Genomic DNA, 17,498 nt, shown 5'->3' with positions numbered 1-17,498 from the left:
TGAGGAAGTGTTTTTTTTAACCTGGGCATTTGGAAGCTGGAATGGATTCCCTGAATGGGTAGTGGAGGCGGAGGCTCTCACAACATGTAAGAAAAACACTTGAGTCACCAAGGCAGTGAAAGATACAGACTAATAAATGACAGGTACTTGATAGTTGGTGTGAACACGATGGGCTGAAAGGCCTGTGGCTCTAAATATCCTCCAGAGTTGAAATTCAGTGTCAAAACAATACATGCAAGATGTGTTCTGCTATCTTTTTTCATTTTTCTTTGTCATGAAAAATAGACTCATTAATGATTTGTAGTTCCTTGCCCAAGTTGTAATTATGAATAATAGTACTTGGATGTATCGTTTGTTTAAAAATTAAAGATTATAGATTAGATTTATTTTCTATATGCATATTGAAACACACAGTGAAGTGCGCTGTTTGCGCGTGGATCTGTCCAATCCTGTATTAGTTCATAAACATTCAAACAGCATGGAAGTAGTCGTCATCACATTAACCTACAGTCATGACTGATTTCCCAAGCTTGCTACAGGAATACTGAGGCCAATAATAATATCAATGCTAGTCTTCAAATTGAAATTAAGTAATTGGAAATACCTCTGGGATTTGTTTGGTGATTTATTTCTTGCTCCTCCCCCATCTGAACGGTCTCAAACGTTCAACAATATTAGATGCCAAGCCCTGTAGGGAATGTTTCTGTGTCTTCAGGCTTCTACAGCTGTATTTCAGCAATCCTAATAGTTTTCTTTTCCTACAATTTACTTTGTTTAGGGCTGGAGAGGCAGCAGAACATTACCTTGACCTACTGGCTTCATTCTATGAAGGATCACAACAGGAAGTACGTGATCTTTAAAAAAAATTATTGGTCTTGCACTTGGTTTCAGCAAGGTAATTTATCTGGTTTTAGCAAAGTTCTTGTTAAAGGACAGAGTGTTAAATTTTGGCTCTAAAATGTGCTACTTTTTATGATTACACCATTGGCTTCATTCCAACTTCTGCCTATCCTTTTTTCCCTTTCAAAATATTTGCTTTAGGGAAGCACAGTAGTACAGCGATTAGCGTAACACTATCACAGCACCAGTAACCCAGGTTCAACCACACCACTATCTGTAAGGAGTTTGTACGTTCATCCTGGGACTGCGTGGGTTTCCTCTGGGTGCTCTGGTTTACTCCCACATTCCAAAGTAGGTTAGCTGGTCACATAGGTGTAATTGGGCCAGAAGGCCAGTACCATGCTGTATTTGTAAACAAAAGGAAGTTTAAAAAGTTACATGATTGTCGTCACCTACTCAGTGGTTTCCCGCTGGACTTAGACTTTCCCCCCCTCCTGCCACGTCATTCCTTCCTCCACAATGCTCTTTCCTTGTTCCATTTCTGGCTTTGCTCCATTTTCTCCCATTGATTAACCATAATCTAATCTCTTCCCATGCCCTGCCACATATCCATCTCTCTACCTCTTTGAATAGTAGGACAACCTCGTCAACAGTACTACAGCACAGAAACAGGTCCTTCAGCCCATCTAGTTCTTGCTGACCTGGTCTTCTCATAGGTTTCATGTTCTTTTCATAGCTTCTCATAGTGTATCTCATGTGCTTTGCAGTCTTGAAATGACGTGAAGTTACTTGGGGGTGCAAAATTTAAATAGATTAAGGCTAAGGAGCTTCTGAATTTGTGCAAGGTGGCAGAGTTGGCTGGTGTGATTTATAGGAGGGCATAGGGTCAAGGGGTGAGAGAAGAAGGTGGCAGGTCACAAGGAGAACGTACAAACTCCTTACAGACAGCAGCAGGATTTGAATCTGGATCGCTGGCTAACCGCTACGCTACTGTGCTGCCCCAAAGCAAGTGTGTGGAAGGGGAAAAAGGGATGGTGAAGACTGATGAAGGACAGATACTCACAGGACAGAGGATAAAGGAAATGAGGATGATGGGCAGTGTGAATGTACAGAGGAGGGAAGAAGGAACAAAAACTGAAGAAGATAAATTTAAGATTGTTACTGTAACATTAATGCAGTGAATTGTAAAATCTTTATGCTGATCTTGGGAATGTGATAGTCTAGTTCAGAATTTCTAACATGGGGTGAGACGTGCATGCAGTGGAAGAGATCATCGGCACGGTCATTCTTAGACTGAGAACCAGCGGGTCAATGGATGTTGTTGATGAATCAAAGGACGTCAATGAACAATGAGCACAAGGAGATGGATTGGATTTGGGTGGGCAGATGAAATTAAATGCAAGTCAAAAATGGGACGTAAAGCAGTAATCCAGGTGAGAATTTGGCGTGGGGGGTTGCAGGGTGGGGTGGGGGGGAATGGGTGGGTTAGGGTTTCCTTTGGAGGTCCAACATAAAGTCCAGATCAGCAGTTGAGTCAAGCCAGGCCAGGCTGAAACAAGGATTAATAACTCTAGAGAAGAGGAATTCACAACAACATTCATAATAAAATAACAGCCGGGAAGGTGTAGACAGCTGATTGAGTCTAATCGGGATATGGGATGTACAGGGATAAGTCACTGTATGGCTGCATTGGGGCCAGGATTGAACATGGCACTTTCAGGGGAACTTAGAAACCCTGAGAATATGGGACAGGTTAATTAGTTAATATCGTTCTTGGAATGTGTTTCTATTTGTCTCTGTATTTTCTCTGCCTATCATGAAGAAAAAATTATATTTTCCCCTAATCCACATCTTTCCTTTCTGGTGAGTGTTGTAACAGGAAAATGGGTACTGTTGGCTTGTGATTGATCTTGTACGCATTGTTCTGCCTGTTCTTATATTCACCTTTGTTCTCACTCTTTCCTAGATATCTCTTGTAGCAGACTGCATGGTTCCTCGAATTCCTGAAATCTATTTGGAAACAGCTGTGGCTCTTCTGCAGTGTCAGAGATGTAACGATGCCATCACGGTCTGTGAGGAAATTACCTGCAAACTGTCAAGTTTACTTTCTGAAAATTTAACATTTGAGATTAGAGTTAATGAATGGTTGCCTAAAGATTGCTCAGAAAGGACTGAAATTAACACAGTTTGCCAGAGTTCCCTTTCAAATTATTCCAGTGAGTCACAAACACAATGTTCAACAAAGAAAGAAACCCTCAATTATATTCTATGGATGGCAAGTGCATTATTATATCAAGGACAAGCTTTTGCTCTCTTGGGAAATAATAAGGAATCAATTACTAACTTTAGTCGGTGAGTTGCTGCTGGTCTCCTCGTCTAAAGAAATTATGTTTTCTTGGGCAGAATTTCAGAATTCTATATGGTTCTAATGACTGTAGCATTTTCTCCTGGTGCCTTTGACTTCAATTTTACCTAACTATCATGATCATGCTGACTAGTAGTTATATTTGATCCCACCACTTTCTATAGCAGGGAGTTCTGGATTTAGATTTCGATTTATTTATCAGTCACAGGTACATCAAAACATACAGTTTAATGAGTCATTTGTGTTAACAACCAACACAATCTGAGGATGTACTAGGGCAGCCCACAAATATCGCCTCACATTCTGACAGCAACATAGTATGCCCACAATGTTCAGCCAAAAACGGGAAAAAATTAGCTCTCCCTTAAAATCTATTCCTCTCATCTTGAGCCAATGCTCTCTTGCTTGTCGTGGAGGAGGTCAGTAACCTGAAAATCCTTGGTGAGGATCAGTCCTGGGACCAGCATATAACCGCCATTACAAAGAAGGGATAGCAGTGTCTCTCCTTTCTTAGAATTTTGTACAGATTCGGCTTGTCATCTAAAACTTTGGCGAACTTCTGTAGATGCACAGTGGAGAATATCCTGACTGTTTGCATCTTAGCCAGGTATGGAAACACCAATGACCAGAAATGGAGATGCCTATCATAGGTAGTGGATATAGCCCAGTCCATCACAAGAAAAGCCCTCCCTACCATTGAGCACATCTAGAAGGAGCGCTGTCACAAGAAAGCAGCATTGAGCATCAAGGACCCCCTGCTTTCTTTAGGATATCACCAAAGACACTCGCAAATTTCTACAGGTGTTCTAACTGTCTGGTATGGTGGGGCTACTTGCAGAGGATCAAAATAAGCTGGAGAAAGTTGTAAACTCAGTCAACTCCATCTTCGGCACAAGCCTCCCCAGCATGCAGAACATCTTCAAGGAGCAATGCGGCATCCATCACTAAGGACCTCCATCGCCCAGGATGCCTTCTCATTGTCACCATCGGGGAGGAGGCACAGAAGCCTGAAGGCACACATTCAATGATTCAGGAATAGCTTCTTCCTCTCTGCCATTAGATTTCTGAATGGACATTGAACCTGTGAACACCACCTCACAACCTTTTACATTTCCCTTTTTACACTGCTTATTTAATTTAACTTTTTAATATACATACTTGCTGTAATTTGCTTTTATTGTTCTGTATTGCAATGTTCTACTGCCTCAAAACAACAAATTTCATGACATATGGCAATAATATTAAACCTGATTCTGAATATTCTCTACGTGTTGTTTTAAATAAATAAATAATCATTATGCAGAACCAAGCAGCCTGCTTGATTTGAATTGGATTGACTCCAAGAGGCTATCAGAGCAAGAAGAGAACCTCATGTGGATACATTTTTTTAATGAACTAACATGAGTGTAATGAGGCGAAGGCTACCTGCTACACTCAGTACTTTTAAACTGCTGGGCATTTTGATTGTGGCTTGGTGAACATTATCTAACCATTTGTATTGCAATTTACATTTGTATTAATAGATAATCATTTTTGACCACCTTAGTGATAGTATTTTTTTTTGCAGATGTGTTAATTTGCTCCATAAAGTTCAAGTTGTAGATCCTGATGATTCTGGTAAGCTCTATTGTATATTAAAGTTTTTTTAAAAATTTGCTCTATTTATCTATTTAAGGTTATTAAAGATGATCAAAATTTTGATTTCAGTTTGAGTTTTGATTATATGAACCTATTTTAAAAATCTAAATACTCATGTTTTGTGACCAAGTACAGGGCTGCTTTTGTGTACTCAGTTTAAAGGAGCCTTTCTATAAAGACATAATTTACTAACAGTAGAATTGGAATGTCTTTTGCCTGGTCTGCAGTCATGGTAACAAAACAGAATGTGTACACTCGAAGTCCCAACACTTGCAAAGTGGTAGGATGAAGCCTGACTGAAGTAGCAGCTTGAGTTTCAGGTTTCTGTGCAAGTAATTGTTTAGTAGAAAGTGGATGAAATAAAAGTTGTGAACTGTATAACCAGCAGACACCAAGTAATCCAATCCTTGAACTTTAAACTTTGGAGTATTCAAATGATCTCTTTTGGTAATTTTCTTTCATTCCTGAAAAGTTACTGTGTGCCAAATTTTAAATCTAAAGAATAATGATTTTTAAAATAGATTTTAACTTTAACTTAGGATTCCCATGTCAACCAAACGGGGAATGAGGAAACAACAATATGGTGGGCAGTAAAGGGAGAAAGCCTAGGCAATGGTTTATGGACAGCCAGTACATGGTACCAATTAGTTGTTATGGCTGAGGGAGTTCTGGTGTAAAGGCCACTGTTTCTCAGAAGCCTGAAGTTTGCTCCAACGCTGAGGAGACTCTTCGATGTGTTTTATGTTGATCTTGTCTCCCTTCCCAGTGCTTCCAGACAAGAATACTGACATTCCCAAAGGATCTGATCTTCCAGATATGATATTTTTAGCTTCTATTTAAGATATAACCCCCAGTGACTTCCCATTGCCAGCAGGATATAATACCTGAATATTTCAGAACTTGTCAGTCCTCTGTGTAAATGGCATACCTTGTACTGCTCCTAGACTTCAGAAACTCCCCAGAAATCTAACCCTCCTTGCGCCTCTTTGCTCTATCTGACCTTAGATTTGGCTTTATCTTACTGCTAAGTCCCAGAAACATTTCATTGTTGCCAAAGCCCAGCATTTAACTTGCTTGAAGATTTAGTTCCTGATTTGTTGTTTTGTAGCTACTGTATTTAATGGAATACACTGATGGGGGTGGTAGTAGAGTGATGTATTATGGACATTTAAGGGACTCTTTGATAAGTCCGTGGATGAAAAGGAGGATCATGGGATTTGTAGGAGGGGAAGGTTAGATTGACTCTGGAGTAGGTTAAAAGGTTGGTGCAACTTCATGACCCAAAGGGCTTAAACATACTGTTCTATGTATAGGACACTGAGTAATTCTGAAGTATTTTCATGCAGGAGGGCCGAATAGTCAATTTGAGACTTTGAAAGGGAAGATAATGGAACTAAAATATTTGCAAAAGCTGAAATCATTGGCTTTTGTTGGAAAAGGAGTGCAGCTGACGGAAAGAGGTCAACAAAGAGAAGCTCTGCAGAATTTTCAGCTGGGTCTACAAGCTTGTCCTGGTATGTTATTTTTGGACCTATGGATCACGTTTCCACAGACTAAACTGTAAAGGATAGCCCCAAACATGCAAACCAATAGTGCTAGTAGTCTTTTATGGATCCAGAAATACATATGCATAATGTTCTGACAAAGGCAAGTTTAAGTTCAATATCTCCCATCCACTACATAGTTGACTGGTTGAGTACACTCAGCCAGAGACTCATTCCACCGAGATGCAACACAGAGCGTCATAGGAAGTCATTCCTGCCTGTGGCCATCAAACTTTACAACTCCTCCCTTGGAGGGTCAGACACCCTGAGCCAATAGGCTGGTCCTGGACTTATTTCCTGGCATAATTTACATATTACTATTTAATTATTTATGGTTTTATTACTATTTCATTATTTATGGTGCAACTGTAACGAAAACCAATTTCCCCCGGGATCAATAAAGCATGACTATGAAGTTTCTAGTTCATTGTGATGGGCATACATACCCAGGGTATAAATGCTATTAAAATTAGCTTGCTGCATCAGCAGCACAGAACATTACAAACATGACAATATAAGTTAAAGTAACTTAAATTAACATAAATTGCACATAACCTGCATGGCAGAGTATTAAAAATATGCGTAGCAACATTGTTATTTGGATGACCAGTGTTAACCCATTCTGTCTGATGACTGGCCCTTCATGTGCCTGTGCAGCATTGCACAAAGGTGCCATTGGGTCATTGCACACGTTAGCATGGAGGTGAGCTCCAAGTTGTTTGCAACATTTGGCACACCCACCGACAGCTGTGTGCAGCAACAGATTAAAATTTTTAATTTTTAAAATGAGAATTTCATAACCCTTGTTCCTGTTGAGATCTGTGTGTCCGTTTCTGTTTTTAATCATACAATTATATAACCTACATCTGGAGAACACGTTATAAAACATTTTGATTCTCACTTCAGATAGTTTAGAAGCAATGTATAATCTGGTGCAAGTTCTGTGGAAACTTAAAAGGAAGGGTGAAGCTCTCTCTTACTGGCAAAAATACCACAGTTCAACAAGAGCATCTGCAGAGGAGGTGCAACAAGGGTGGTCCAAGTGAGTGAAACTGCTTTCCTACTTTTCATTTGCAAATGTATCTGAAGCACCTTGGAGAATCAATTTTTAAAAGAATATTCTTATTAAATAACCAGAAACTTTGCAGATTGAGCTTTCATGTAATAAACATGAACTTGGGTTTTAATATAATATAATTGATTTATATTTAGGTAATTTAATATAATGTAATTGAGCTTTAATAAGCTTGGAATGGTGAAAAACAATTCAGAGATACAATCAACACATAAAAGTTGCTGGTGAACACAGCAGGCCAGGCAGCTCTCTTACTAGCTCTTCTTTCAGTTGGTCTTGATGAAGGATCTCGGCCCGAAACGTCGACTGTACCTCTCCCTAGAGACGCTGCCTGGCCTGCTGCGTTCACCAGCAACTTTTATGTGTGTTGCTTGAAATTCCAGCATCTGCAGATTTCCTTGTGTTTGCGTTTTCAAAGATACAATACTCGGGTAGCAGAAAAGGTGCTTAGTTCTGTTCCCTCCTCCATTTCCATAAGACATAGGAGTAAAACCAGACCATTTGGCCCATCGAGTCTGCTCCACCCTTTCATCATGGCTGATCCATTTTCCTTCTCAGCCCCATTCTCCTGCTTTCTCCCCATAACCTTTCAAGCCCTTACTAATCAAGAACCTATTATGCCCCACCTTAAATACACCTAATGACCTGGCTTCCACACCCATCTATGGCAACGAATTCCATAGATTCACCACCTTCTGGCTAAAGAAATTCGTCCACATCCCCACTCTAAAAGGATGTCCCTCTATTCCGAGGCTATGCCTTCTGGTTGTAGACTCACCCACTATAGGAAACATCCTCTTCACATCCATTCTATCTAGGTCTTTCAGCATTCAATACGTTTCAATGAGAACCCCCTTCAATTTTCTAAGTTCCAGTGAGTACAGGCCTAGAGCCGTTAAACGCTCCTCATACAATAACCCTTTCATTCTCAGAATCATTCTTGTAAACCTCCTCTGAATGCTCTCCAATGTCACAACATCCTTTCTTAGATTAGGGGCCCAAAACTGCTCACTATACTCCCAGTGAGGCCTCATCATTACATAGTTGCTTTAATGTTCTCGTCCTCACAAAATGAATGCTAACATTGCATTTACCTTCCTCACCCCCAATTCCACCTCTAAGTTAACCTTTAGGTATCTTCCCAATGACTCTCAAATTCATTGCATCTCGAATTTTTAAATTTTCTCCTTGTTTAGAAAATTATCTACGTTTTTATTCCTTCAACCAAAGAGCATGACCATACACTTCCCGACACTGTATTCCATCTGCCACTTCATTGCCCATTCTCCTAATCTGCCTCAGTCCTTCAGCAGCCTCCCTGCTTCCTCAACACTACCTGCCCCTCCACTGATCTTCATATTGCCTGCAAACTTGGCCACAAAGCCATCAATTCCATCATCCAGGTCATTGATAAATAACATAAAAAGCAGTCCCAACACCAACCCTTGCAGAACTCCACTAGTCACTGGCAATTAGAAAAGGCTCTCTTTATTCCCACTCTTTGCCTCCTACCAATCAGCCAGTCGTCTGTCAATGCTAGTATCTTTCCTGTAATACCATTGGCTCATAGCTTGTTAAGCAGCCTCATGTGTGGCACCTTGTCACAGGCCTTCTGTATAATCCAAGTACGCAACATCAATCAATTTTCCTTTGTCTATCCTGCTTGCTGTTTCTTCAAAGAGTTCCAACAGATGAGTCAGACAAGATTTTTCCTAAAGGAAACCATGCAGACTTTGGCCTATATTATTATGTGTGTCCAAGTACCCAGAGGCTATGGGGAAAGAGCAGTAGCTGGGAATAACTAAATACCTGTGCCAGTCATCGCCAATTATCACACTGGTTGGTTGCTTTCCATAAGGACAATGCATGCAAATAAAGGTTATATTAGACTGATCTTTCTTTGTAAACGTCCAAGTGTGAAAATGTAAATAGTTCATTTTGGCACTAGGGTATTAGAAAAGTACTTTATACCTTTCCATTTAAATCCTGATTTAAATGTTTTTCATCAAACTGAGTTTCAGTCCACTTCTTAGGGATGTGGACTATTCTGGCTGTAGACAAAAAGAGAAAATACATTATGATTACTTAAGAGTACTTTTCTAAGGTAAGAGATGATAAAAAACATATTCAAGGTTAGTTAATTTACAACTGGCCTGATGCTCAGTACTGAAAATGGGTATCAGACTAAAGTACTGCATTCCCTACCTGTCATTTATCTCGTTTTTCCTTTTCAGAAAATTGCCCTTATTCTTGATTCCTCATCTCAATGAAATAAGTCCTTCAGAGGAAGAAGCAGTTTCTGAAATGTTGCAGGCACATTGTGTCTCTCATTCTAAAGAGAAATCAGCTGTTCAGTTTCTGAGATCCACGTCTTATTCATGACCATCAGCAGTCATCCAGGTCCAAGTGAAAGAAAACGGCAAAGAACATTCTGAATTAATGTCATTTTAAATCATTTTGAAACATGCACTTATCCTGTCTGTTGCATGATTTGGCCATGGCAAGTACCTTTGTGACAAAGGAAGATTGCACTTGATATTTCAATGTTTAAACTGCAAAATTTCTAGTTCGGGTATTACATAAATCTGTAATGGAGCCATGCAGCAGTTCTCCCAGAAGATCATTATTCTTTTGTCTGTATCCCACAAAGCTGTGAATTCAGAAATATTGGCAAGATTCAAGGCTGAGGCAGAGAGATCTTTGGTCTACATAGACGGCCAAACATAAAACTGAGGCCAAGGTCAAATCATTAATGACCTCATCGAATGGTTGAGCAGGTGGACATATCCTCCTAATATTTTCTTATATTTCCGTAAATTATTTTATTATCCAATCTTTTGAAATGAACTGAGAATTTATTTCAGCACTATTTACTTTTGACATTTATAAAGAATCCATCACATTTATACAAAAGTGCATGTCTAAATGTTCACAAATATGAAACTTTTTAATAATAAGTTGCAGCAAAAAGGATTGTTTCTTGAGATTTAAATTTCTTATGTTTAAAACAAAATTCAAAGTAAATTTATTATCAAAGTACATGTATACTCATATACAACACTGAGATTCATTTTTGTGGACGTACCTGGTAAATCCAAAATAAAATAATAACTATTTCAGAATCAATGAAAGACTGCACCAACTTGGGCATTACACAAGGGTGTCAAAGACAACAAACCATGCAAGTACAAAAATAAAGAGAAAATAAACAAATAAATAAATAATATTGAGAACATGATATGAAGAGTCCTTGAAAGTGCGTTCATAGGTTGTAGGAACATTTCAGTGATGAGGCAAGTGAATTCAAATGAAGCTATCCTCTGTGGTTCAATAGCCTGATGGTTGAGGGTAATAACTGTTCCTGGATCTGCTGGTATGAGTCCTGAGGCTCTTGTACCACCTTCCTGATGGCTGAGGCGAGAAAAGAACACGGCCTGAGTGGTAGCTGTCCCTGATAATGGATGAAGCTTTCCTGCGACAACGCTCCACGTGGACATGCTCAGTGGTGGGAAGGACTTTACCTTTGATGCACTGGGCCGTACCCACTACTTTTCAGTAGGATTTTCTGCTCAAGGTCATTGGTGCTTCCACACCAGGCTGTGATGCAGCTAGTCAATATACTGTCCCACAAACACCCATCCAAGTTTGTCAAAGTTTTAGATGTCATGCTGAATCTTCACCAACTCCTAAGCAGAGGCGCTGCCAGGCTTTCTTTGTAATTGCACTTGTGTGCTGGGCCCAGGATAGGTTGCCCCACCTGGTATCACCAAGGAATTTAAAGATACTGACCCTCTCCACCTCTGATTTCCCTGATGAGGACTGGCTCATCGACCTCCGGTTTCCTCCTCCTGAAGTCAATAATCAGCTCCTTGGTCTTGCTGACGTTGAGTGAGAGGTTGTTGTTGTGGCATCACTCAGCCAGGTTTTCAATCTCCCTCCTGTATGCTGACTCGTCACCACCTTTGATTCAACCGACGACAGTGGTGTCATCAGCAAACTTGAATATGACATTGGAGCTGTACTTAGCCACACAGTCATAAGTCTAAATCAAGCAGAGCAGGGGACTGAGCACACAGCCTTGTGGTGCACCTCTGCTGATGGAGATTGTGGAGGAGACGTTGTTGCCAATCTGAGCTGAATGGGGTCTGCAAATGAGGAAATCGAGGATCCAATTGCACAGGGAAGTATTGAGGCCAAGGTTTTGAAAACAACAACAGATCTTGCATTCTGAAGGGATGCAGAGCAGTACATGGCACAGTTAGATAAAGGGTTGTGTGGGGGAAGAGGGGCGGTTACAAATGTGGTAGTCATAGGAGATTCCTTTTTCAGGGAGACATATGAGCATTACTTATAGCTTTAGACATGAGTTTTATCTCGTCTCCTTGATGCTAGAATGAGTATGATGAGAATGAAGGACATTCTAAAGGCAGCACACTAGTGTAGTGGTTAGCGAAATGCTTTACAGCCTATACAGCATCCGTCATCACAGATCCGGGTTTGATTCCTGTCACTCTGAGGAGTTCGTACACTCTCCCGGTGCCTGCATGGGTTTCTTCTGGGTGCCCTGGTTTCCTTCCACATTCCAAAGACGCATGGTTTGTGAATTGTGGGCATACTATGTTGCCGCTGGAAGTGTGGTGACACTTGCGGGCTGCTCCCAGGTTACTCCTCGGACTGTGTTGGTCGTTGACGCAAACGATGCATCGCAATGTGTGTTTCGATGTTGATATACATGTGATAAACAAAGCTTTTTAAAAACCCTAGAAGTCATAACTCATGATGGACCTTTGAGATAGGAAGTCAAAAAAATGTGGGTCTTTCATTCTACATTTTCAGAGCTTGGGAAAAATGTTCTAATCTCAAGATTCTACCCACCGTTATTGAGAATAGAAATAGTAAATTCAGTATTTTTTGGGAAAATGCACTGTGCAAAGGGGAGGGATGCCAAGAGCACTGGGCAAAAGAGTTTGGTTGCACCTTAACTGGGCTGGTCCAGTGTTTGAACAGGGAGGTGTACTAGCGTGGATGGAGACCAGTATATGGTAATAGCAAGGAAGAAAATGTGCAAAAAATAGAGATTATTTGATCGGAACAGTGAAGGATTTAGTTCAGTATTAGATACAGGGGGAACGAGGAATATAAAAATGAGTCTTGAATGTATGTACACAGCCACAATAAAGCAGTGTCTATAAGATTAGTGAGGTGCAGATATAAATAACTAGGTAGGGTTAAGATGAAGTAAAAACCAATATGTGTCCCGAAAGAGGATAGGACTTGGTGATGGTATTCTAGGATAGAAACTGCTCAGGAAAAAATAGGTCAGGAAGGAAAGAGTGACAATCACTAATTAAGGAAGATGTTATAGGGCTGGAAGACATGAAAGGTCACAGATGGGAGCGATGTGATTTGTGCTGGAAATAGGGAGCTATCAAGTTCCTGGAGTTATTCTCTAACAACAGAATTAAATAGTAGTAGCACAGGTAGGGAATTGACTTACAGGCAAGCAAATATAAGATTAAAGATTACCTTTATTTGTCACATGTACGGCGAAACATGCATTGAAGTGCATCATTTGCATCAATGAAATCAGCAAGGATTATGGCGAGGGCAGCCCACAATTCCAGCAACTACTCTTCCAGCGCCAACATAGCCTGGCCACAACTCACCCACCCTAACAATACATCTTTAGAACACAGGAGGAAATTGGAGCCCCCAGAGGAAACTCATGAGAATAACATTCAAACTCTTTATAGACGGAGGTGGGAATTGAACTCTGATCTTAATAAGGTGCTGCAAAGTGCTATGCTAGCTGCTGGGATAGTGGAAAGTAGTGTTCCTGCGCCATCGCTGGGACACTTTTGATAAGTACTTGGGTTGCAGTAGGTAAGGAATAGAATGTGGGGAATTTGATGGCATTCTTGTTTCATCCCTACACCTCATTCCACATTAGTGGTTTAACCTATTCCACCTGCCAGATATCGTCAATCTAGCAGTGAAATGTTCTTTGCTCCACCACATGTTGGTGCTCTCTAGTTTCATGTATTTCTCTCTTTCTCAGGCTAGATGAATGGTCTCTCATCCAAAATGATAACGTTTCTCCCTCCACAAATGCTGCCTGATCTATTCAGTTTTATCAGCACGTTCTTTTTTTTATATCATATTTGCTAGTTTTTCTTATGTTACTCATAAAGTCTTGCCTGCTTGACGGCTCAAGACTTCACTATCAACAGTCTATTATACCAACCAAGAAGCCCAATGAGTTCATAACTACTACCATTTTACAATGGTCTTTTTTATAAAATAAACATCTCTTCTACAATTTCTCTCTTACTGAAAACTTGCTTGCATCTACTTTTTACCAGTTCTAACAAGGGGCAGTGGGCCTAATACATTGTCACGTGCTGCCTGACCTCCTGAATTTTTACAGTATTTTCCATTTTTATTTCAGATTTCCAGCATCAACTGTTTTTTTGTATTTTCAAAGTTGAATAGTTTGGCTAAAGTATGTGTGCAGTAAATAGAAGTTATAGAAACAAGGCAGAGTAATACGAAAGAAGAGGTAGCACTTCAGTCATGTTATAGAACAAAGGAGTAATAGAGTACAGATAGGCTACCCATAGTCACAGTCCTCTTACCCTGTGGTCCTGTATTTTTCAACTTTTGACTTTTTTGTGTTATGTTTTGAAAGTTCTTTCTAATCTCATCGATTGCTAAAGCTTTGACATCCTTCCTGCAGGTTGGTTTCCAAATTGAGAGCTGAATTCCAGTTGAGTCTTAATGGTTTAGCACCACCTCTTTGTTTGCTCCTTATATTTTTACTTAAAGTGCCAGCAGTCCCAGTATGCATTTTTATAGCCTTCTCAAGTTGGCCAATTGTCGACCTATTCCACCTGCCAGATATCGTCAATCTAGCAGTGAAATGTCCTTTGCTCCACCACATTTATTAAAAATAAGTGTATGTACACTTCAAGATACTTTGTTTCTGCAAACTCTTCTAAAATCCGCCACTCACCTTGTAGATACCTCAGTCTTTCTACAAGGTACAGGATATTATGCTCCCTCTACGTTAAATTTGATATGCTCTGCTTTGGTCTGTTTTGCTACCCTCTCTCTTCCTGAAAGCTGTTATAATTGCCATTGACTAGGTTTTGAGATTTGTTTTGTGTGAAAATATTAACATATGCCTTTGTACATAATTCCAAGTCAATGACATATTGGAGGAAGGTATGGGGGAATGTCAGAGGTTAAGTTTTTTTTACACAGGCATGTGGAAGACACTGCCATGGTGGTGGTACAGGCAGATAGATTAGGGACATTTAAGAAAATTTTATATAGGCATATAGATGCTAAAACAGGTGAGGATTACATAGGAGGGAAGGTTTGGATCGATTTTAGAGCAAGTTAAAAGATTGGCACAACATTGTGGGCCAAAGGACCTGTACTGTGCTGTAATGTTCTAAGCTCAATATACAATAAAACAGTAGTTTTGACTCCTGGAGATTTTACACTCTGTGTAACTAGAATAATCTGACAGAAAACCACTTGTCATTGCTCTCCGCTATTAATTCCTTAGTCAATTTTATAGAATTCCTTGAATGCTCCTTTTAAAAGTTCACAAGAATATGCTGTGCTCTACCTCAACAACACACTCTACTTCTTGTCAAATAAACATAGCTTTAATAAATTACTGGTGACTTTCACTTCTAACTTGTATTTTTCTGAAACTTCAACAACATTTCAAATGTGTTCTTCCATCTAGTGTTTCTGATTTGGTATATCTTCAGAGGATATGTTGCTCATATCCTCAGTGCATAATTAGAAGTAGTAATGACAATACAATTGTAAATTACCCATCGCATGATTGATTTTACTGTCATCACAGAATCAAAAAGAAGATGAAGCGTAGAAAAAGACTACTTTGAGCTCATGTCAGTTCTCTGCAGGTATAATCCATCACCATTACCCTTCTTTCCCTCTTCAGCCTTGCAAATGTTTTCCTTTCAAATTTTCCCTTTTGAAGCTCACAAGGGAACTTTCCATCACAATCCTCTGATGGTGCTTTCCAGACCCTGATTGCTTGTTTTGTAATGTTTTTGCTCATATGGCATTTTTAGTACTTTTGCTTTCACTTCATGTCCTCTAGTTCTTAACCCTCCCTTTGTTTATGATTTAATTACTTGCATCAGATACCCTTTCAAACTGTTCAAAGGAAAACTTTTTCAGTCTATCCACAATACTGAAGCCTCTTATCCCTGGAGTCATTTTAAAACTATAGCTTTCCAAAAGAATAGTGCACAGAACTGCACATACTCTGCAAGATAATCTTGTGGCTGAACTGGTATCTAGTTCATCATTACCTCTTTGCTCCATAAGCCACCATTCATAAAGACTTGGATCTTCCATATTTTTAACTGCATTCACAGCTTGACTTGGCACTTTTAATGAAGTACTGATGTCTATATCCTTTTGAAGTATTCTTATGCTTCAGAGTTTACTATGCTTCAAAATTTGGTTTTGTCTATAGATTTGGAAATTGAGCCCTGTAGACCTAAGACAAAGTTAATAATTTGGAGGAAGGAAAACAGTGGCTCTAGTATTGACCCCTTTCCTCAACTTTTTCAGCCCTTCCACCTATCACCTGCAGTTTTTACACATCATTCCCTTTCCTCCCCTCCCCCACCCAGCCACCTTTTCTTCTCAGCAGCTCATGCTCCTCTCCCACCCTCCAACCTTTTAGTCTGGCTTCTCCCCTCTTTCTTTCCAGTCCTGATGAAGGGTCATGGCCTGAAACATCGACTGTTCATTTCCCTCAGTAGATGCTGCCTGACCTGCTGAACTCCCGCAGCATTTTTTTCTGTGCCATTCCATTGCAGTTGCTGTGTTTCTGTTTTACTTAGCGCGGAGGAATGCCACAATACACTTTGCTCCAGTCTAAACACCGACAGTATGTTTCTGTTCCTTATCTTGACCTCACAATGTACCTCATTATGATTTGCACTGTCTCGTTTACCTGCATTCCACTTTCTCTAGCAATTACACTTCACTCTGCATTGTTATTGTTTCCCCCGTTACCTCAATGATCTGATCTGTAAGGAAGATGAGTTTTTCTCTGTACCTCAGTAAATGCGACAATAATGACCCAGTTCCAATCCCTGTTTCTCTTCATTTATATTCAGTCCTGAAGATGAGCCTATTAAGGAGAATTTCATCAAATGCATCTTGAAGGTCCATGTACAGCAGAATCTCTCAACCCCTTCATCAGCTTTTTTTCTGCTTTCTGGTAAAATTTTCCTCAAATGCTTTGTTAATGAGCAAATCTTTGGAAGATTTGTTGGCTCAGAAAATGCTCACATCAGCTTTGTTGGCAATAAGTTAACATTATGGGTCATCCGGTCCAACAAGCTGTTCCACCCAGCAACGACCTATGTAACCCTAGCTTAATGACAAGCCAATGTACAATGGCCAATTAACCTACTAACTGGTTTATCTTTCGACTGTGGGAAGAAACCAGATCACCAGAGGAAACCCACATACTTCACTGTGGAAGACACTAGCAGTGTGTCAGATGTTGAAGGGTATGAGGGAAGAGAAGTGAGTGCAGTTACTGTTACAAGGGAGAAAGTGCTCAAAAAGCTGAAAGACCTAAAGAATTCACATCACCCAGACCAGGTGGACTGCACCCTTGGGTTCTAAAAGAGGTAGCAGTACGATTGTGGAGGCATTAATAATGATCTTTGAAAGATCATTGGACTCTTGCATGGTGCCAGAGGACTGGAAAATTGCAAATGTCACTCCAATCTTTAAGAAAACAGGAAGGCAGCAAAAAGGAAGTTATAGGCCAGTTAGCCTGACCTCAGTGGCTGGGAAGATGCTGGAGTCAATTGTTAAGGATGAGGTTATGGAGTACCTGGTGACACAGGACAAGATAGGACAAAGTCAGCATGGTTTCTTTTAAGGAAAATCTTGCCTGATGAACCTGTTGGAATTCTTTGTGGAGATTACAAGTAGGATAGATAAAGGGGATGTAGGGAATATT

The 17,498-nt window shown here is 40.0% G+C and overlaps 1 protein-coding gene across 1 annotated transcript in view; it reads left to right on the top strand.

Annotated features, from left to right (window-relative positions):
• Positions 1-10,670, top strand: part of fancg (FA complementation group G) — a 36,236-nt gene extending 25,566 nt beyond the window's left edge. Inside the window, exons 9-14 of the mRNA XM_072251782.1 lie at positions 779-845; positions 2,807-3,192; positions 4,773-4,822; positions 6,190-6,357; positions 7,294-7,429; positions 9,697-10,670. Of these exons, the coding sequence (XP_072107883.1) occupies positions 779-845; positions 2,807-3,192; positions 4,773-4,822; positions 6,190-6,357; positions 7,294-7,429; positions 9,697-9,844 (955 nt within the window). The 3' untranslated portion in view covers positions 9,845-10,670. The remainder of the gene's footprint in view (positions 1-778; positions 846-2,806; positions 3,193-4,772; positions 4,823-6,189; positions 6,358-7,293; positions 7,430-9,696) is intronic.
• The last annotated feature ends 6,828 nt before the right edge of the window (positions 10,671-17,498 follow it).

The sequence above is a fragment of the Mobula birostris genome, chromosome 3 (genome assembly GCF_030028105.1).
Source record: "Mobula birostris isolate sMobBir1 chromosome 3, sMobBir1.hap1, whole genome shotgun sequence".
In the NCBI taxonomy this organism is placed as follows: Eukaryota; Metazoa; Chordata; class Chondrichthyes; order Myliobatiformes; family Myliobatidae; genus Mobula; species Mobula birostris.
This window is presented reverse-complemented; position numbering and strand designations above follow the sequence as displayed.